At 32.8% G+C, this 6,114-nt stretch overlaps 1 protein-coding gene across 1 annotated transcript in view; it reads right to left on the minus strand.

The window, feature by feature from the left end:
- The window catches only part of LOC107738402 (thromboxane-A synthase-like), a 60,077-nt gene extending 54,905 nt beyond the window's left edge, over positions 1 to 5,172 (minus strand). Inside the window, exons 1-2 of the mRNA XM_016550164.1 lie at positions 5,116 to 5,172; positions 1,252 to 1,383 (exon numbers count right to left, since the gene is read on the minus strand). Of these exons, the coding sequence (XP_016405650.1) occupies positions 1,252 to 1,352 (101 nt within the window). The 5' untranslated portion in view covers positions 1,353 to 1,383; positions 5,116 to 5,172. The remainder of the gene's footprint in view (positions 1 to 1,251; positions 1,384 to 5,115) is intronic.
- Positions 5,173 to 6,114: the final 942 nt, after the last annotated feature.

A 6,114-nucleotide genomic window follows, 5' to 3' on the forward strand; every position in this document is an offset into this window, starting at 1 on the left:
TTTAGGTAGGCGTGGCTGACTCTTAACTTTTATAAAGAATATCTCTTTGGATTTGAGACTTTAGTCTTTGCAACTTTACAGATCTTCTTTATGCACCAAGAGCTTGTAACACTTCAAAGAGAAAGGAAGAATTGAAATCGCATCATATGACCCCTTTAAAAATCACCTTTAAACTTTGCAAAGGCAAACCTTTGTTATAAGTTCAGAGGACACTGATGTAGTAATCAATTCTCTGTTTTGCCAGATGTACTATATGGAAACTATAACTAAACCTCCAGGCATCTAAGTAAAAAATGAATTCTTGTTGCTTTTTGACAACCCCCCCCCCATGATTTAATTATGATTATCCTATGTTTTATGCAATTTAAAGGAATAGTTCATAAAAAAAATGCTGACAATTTACTCCGCCCATCTAAGATGTAGATAACATCATCTGAACAGATTTGGAGAAATTTAGCATTACATCACTTGCTCACTAATGGATCCTCTGCAGTGAATGGGTGCCGTCAGAATGAGAGTCCAAACAGCTGATAAAAACATCACAATAATCCACACTACTTGAGTCCATCAATTAACGTCTTGTGAAGTGGAAAGCTGCATGTTTGTACGAAACGAATCCATCATTAAGGCATTTTAATTTCAAACCGTCACTTCAGGCTAAAATCATCATACATAATATTATTATTATTATTATATTATCATACATAATAACACTTCCTCCAGTGTTTAAGTCCATCCCCTGTTGCTGTTTTAGAACTTTTCATTTTTGGGTTAACAATTCATTTAATTTAGTTCACTTTAATTTAGTTTTTTTGACTACACAATTTACATCTAGATATTTAAAAAATGTTTTATAACTTGATCTTGCAAGATTTGTATCAGCTCTTAAGGATTTACTCCTGTCTTTACTATTGCTACAGTTACAATCCTGAGGCTTGTGCTCAAGAAACTATGAATTTCCTTCAGCCTTGCCCTCGCATGACTTTAAAAAGGGGAACCAAATCCGGACGCTGTCTGCATTCAAACGTGAAGACATTTAAAAGATAAGTGTGGAGACATGTGTGATTGGAATTTGATCAGATCGTGCCATCCTTCTCCGGAGGAAAACAAGCCTGAGCTGTTTGGATCTCACAGTGGTAACTTCCCATCATGCTACTAGAAACATCGGTCATGAAAAATCTGCCCTTGCAATCTGTTAATAACAGTGTTTGTGTTGCAATTGAAACCTCATGTTGAAATTGTTTTACTCACCAGTAAAGGAGGCTGAAGAACAGCAGAAAAAGGCACAAAGACACAGACCATCCACTTGCCTTGACTCCAAACCATTTCAGAATGTCGACTAACGGCTGCATGATGAGACCTGTCACTCTCACCGCTGGCTTTCTGTACACAGAGAAGAGACGCTGACAAATTAAATGTACTTGGAGTTCAATGTATTTGTTATCTACACACTGTAACATCACAATATAACACATCAGATCTTAATAAAACAAGATAAGTAAATGAAAATATAATATCAATAAAAGCTATTTATTAACCGTCTTTCATAAAAAAAGGTAATGCTTTACAATAAGGTTCCATTTGTTAATATTAGTTAATTATTTAACTAATTAGTTAACAAACTAACAATAAAAAATGTTTCTATACCATTTATTAAGCTTAGTTAATATTAATTTCAACATTTCAACATTATTAAAGTTGTCTCTTATTATTAATTGACCTGAGCTAAGATGAACTAACAATGAACAGTTGTATTTTTAGTAAGTAATGTTAACACGGATAAATACTGTAGCAAATATATCTCTCATTTTTAATTAACGTTAGTTATTGCATTAACGGTAACTAATGTGACTAGGGGTGTGACGAGACACTTATCCCACGAGACGATACGAGACACGAGACTGGGTTCACGAGAACGAGAAGAGATTTTTAGACTTTTTTTAAAGAAATCCTCAATGATGAAATATATGGGGGAAAATAGTCTTTTATTCAACTGAAAAACACAAAATGCAAAAAAGTAGGTGCATTTTGAAATCACCTTGTACTCTATGAAATTAAACATCTATTTTAATTAATTTAATTTAATTAATTGTTACCAAATTCTGTGTTTTAGCATGTCTAATTATTTGAATGCATAAAACAACTTAATTTATTCATTTTTTTTCTTAAAGTAGCCTTATGAATTTTTTTTCCCCTCAGAAATTCTGTGTTGTGTATTTACATACATCTGGTTATCATATGAAGGCATAAAACATTAATTTAATTTATCATTTATCTTTTAATTATTGAAAATTAAGCAAACAAGATTTTTTGGCAAACAAAGGGGATTTACTATTAATATTAAAACATGGAAGAAATGGTTTGTGTGATTATTCCTTAAATGATGTTTGTTTCATTTTAGTAGTAGTAGTAGTAATAGTAGGTTATGTACATTCTACTGAAAAATAGTTATAGGCACAATGTCTTCCAATCAAACCGGACTTTTATTTTGACGGGTTGCCGTGAATACCTTAACAGTTCTGTGTATGAGATATGACGCTAGTTTTACTCAAATGAAACGCTAAAATGCTCATGAAGTGACTCTTAGAGCAGTTCTGGAGATGTTGTTCGTGTGTTTATGTCCTCATTTAGTGAGACGGCAGACGCTGTGATTTCAGCGAGTGTCACGCACGCTTCAGAATGTGTGTAGTAAATGAAACAGCGCGTCTGCGCCATTCATTAACAGAGACAGGCCTAACATGCAGGATTCATATTTAAATAGACTTTTGCGGCTTAATGTTTACAGATACTAGTCCATATCGTGATTTGATTTAAGTGTAATGACCTACTTTTGATTAATTCAAAATTTGACAAATTCCGTGACATTCCGCATTAAACTGTGAATTCTGTTTTTATGACTGGATAAAGACTACACTGCGTAATTTTCCCGCTTATCATGCGGCCACTTGCCTGATGTGAACATAAAATATCTCACATACCACCACTTGTGAACGAGCCAGTGTAATGCAAATATATCTGAAAGGTCTGCGAGAGGATATCGTCACGTTCTCGCCAGACCAGTCAGATCTGGTCTCGTGCCACGAGATCTCGTCACACCCCTAAATGGGACCTTATTGTAAAGTATTACCCAAAATAATGACAATTTTACATGCATCCATTAATTTTGGCACTTGATGATGAACACACAACAAAGTCACTCCAAAGAGAACACAAAAAGAAACACTTAAAATGGGATTTATGTGAATTACGTTGCTAAAATGCATGGAGCAACATAGTTTATTGTAATAATGCACCAGTGGAATTTAAAATGTGAGAATTAAAAACCTAAACAAACAACTGAAAAACAACTTTAGTGTGACTTTTTTCCTTACAGTTCAAATTAACTTTTGGTGCAAAAAAATTACAGTGTAAAACAAACAACAAATAAAAAAAGTTTTGTCGTAACAATACATCTAACTAGTGAAAAAAAAATGGGCAAAGAAATCCCATAGACTTATATCGAAAAAGTGACCCATGCAATATCTAAAAAGAAAGAAAAAAATCAACTTAAACAGAATGATATCCTTCATGAGGATCTAAACACTGCCCTGTAACACTTGATCCATTCACCTCACCCACATTATTAGTGTTTAAGATAAATACAGAATGTAAATGGTTAACAAGCTCACAATTTGCAATGGTCAAGAACATCTGTAAAAATACATAAACAAAATAAAGCGTTATAAAAACAATAAAACTGCATGCAACCAAAACAACACAACATTTACGGTATACTTACTCATGCAGTCAGTACAAAGATTAATCATTTTACTTTATTATAAACAGAATACAATTCGTTTCAATTAGGTAATGCTAACTCACTTCAGTGTGCAAAAAAAAAAAACAATCAGATTCCTCCAACCTTCTTAGTTGAGCACTTTTCACCGCTTTAGACATGTATTTGTCTCTAGACATGTTTGATGCTCTAATATTTACACTAGTCACATGTGGTTTCACGATTTCTCTGACATTTCTCTACATCCCGACAGGCTCTTGATTGTGAACAAGAGGCCTTGAGATATAACACATGTCTGAGTTCTCATCATTGACATTGTGAAGATGCTCTTCCATGACAGTGTGGAGGTACAGTAAATCTCCAAGGAAATGTAGGCTAAAAAAAGACAGTATCTCCCACAAGAGCTGTCTACCTGCCAGCGCACACCGGGTAAAGGTAAAGAACGCTTACATTCTGTTAACACTTTTAGTTAATGCTTACATTCTGTTAACTGTTAACAGTGATGTTCTTGTCACACTTTAGCACTCATGTTTGTGAAGTTTTGTTTTTTTTGTAACAGTCAGCTGTCTGTGAGTATGGCTAACATTATATTATCAATAACTGTTAGACCAATAGTCTGAGATCATGTAAGTGTGCAAAAGGGCCAATCACAATTGCGCAATAATGCCAGATAAACTTTTAACAGACAGGCTAATGTGACACTATGCATGATTCTCAGTGATTCTTATAATTTAATTCATAAAGCAGAATGTGAGTTTCGACAAATATTACATGCTTACTTGTTTATGAAGTAAAGACCAGAGCTATAAATAATAATAATCACCTCAAAGTATATATTAACATAAAGTGAAAAGTATGTCACATAATCAACCAAACAAATCAATCAATAAAAATGTAAACAAACACATTATTTCCATTTTATTTCATTTAATTGATTTATTTTCAAATATGACTTCTTGTAAGTCATTCTACAAAAATTCGATTTGGCAGTGCTTGGGTCACTGCTTAATTCTGGTACATCTGTGCACACTATGTGATCGTGAAACTCCTACGAAATTCAAGGTAAGACTGTTTATAATTTACTGACAACATTGTGTTACAGTTTTACCAATACAAATATGAAGAATAAGTTCAATACTTTCGATGCACTCTCTTGTGTCACCTTCCCCCTATTGTTTTGTAATAGAATCCGTACAACAGATTACGTAATAAAATGACCGAGCAGCGAAAATGCACTCTGCTAATAATGTTTGCTGTTGCTTGAGTAGCTAAATCTGGGTTACAGTGTTATGAAAGGTTTAGATGATCACGATAGTAAATGATATAAGCAATGCGCTTACCCCGTGTTTGACAACAACCGCTTGCAATGACACTCGGAGGCGTGCTGGAAAATGTAGTTTTTATGCGGCTGAAAAAAAAAAAATTCCCACGCAATGCTTTGTGGTACTTGTAGTTTGCAATGATGGCTAGGGGACCACACACAAGAAATGTTCTTTATTTGAATACAGTAATAATATATATATTACTGTGAATTCTTTTATAGCGTTTTATTTAATGTATTTTTAAAAAATATGAAGGTAAAGTTTATATGTTTGCTACATATATTCCTCGGTTGTCCTTAATTATAAAACATTAATTTATGTAGAAAAGGTGTATGAACACATGAAGATCACTATTTTAATATGTTTAGTACTGGATAACATTACTCACAGCTGTATAAATCGCTGTAATCCCTTTTTATTTAATTTTATTTAGTGTTTATAGTGTTTATTACTCAAATTCCAATATATATATATATATATTGGAATTTGAATAATAAACACAATGATATGCATATGCTATAATGATGAGGGATATACACAACTTCAACTAACACTGCTATATTAAACACAGTAGCCCCCCACTGCAGAACACAAGAAACATGTCAGTATAGGCTATATAAGTGAATATATTCACAGAGTCATAAAACCTTTTATATCTATGGAAAAAGAAAAAAAAAACATGTTTGGTGAATTTTACTTTATGCAAAATTAACAATTAACAACCAGTGTTACAGTCTAATCAAATTCATTTATGAAATGCCCAATGTATTAAAAAGGGCTATCTAATTCCATAAACATTGAAAGTAGTTGCAAGAGCAAATAAATGTAGGCTATAAGAGATTCTGGCTCAATGTATAAATCGCTGTAATCCCTTTTTATTTAATTTTATTTAGTGTTTATAGTGTTTATTACTCAAATTCCAATATATATATATATATTGGAATTTGAATAATAAACACAATGATATGCATATGCTATAATGATGAGGGATATACACAACTTCAACTAACACTGCTA

The sequence above is a fragment of the Sinocyclocheilus rhinocerous genome, unplaced genomic scaffold (genome assembly GCF_001515625.1).
Source record: "Sinocyclocheilus rhinocerous isolate Xijiao unplaced genomic scaffold, SAMN03320098_v1.1 scaffold975, whole genome shotgun sequence".
Taxonomy (NCBI): Eukaryota; Metazoa; Chordata; class Actinopteri; order Cypriniformes; family Cyprinidae; genus Sinocyclocheilus; species Sinocyclocheilus rhinocerous.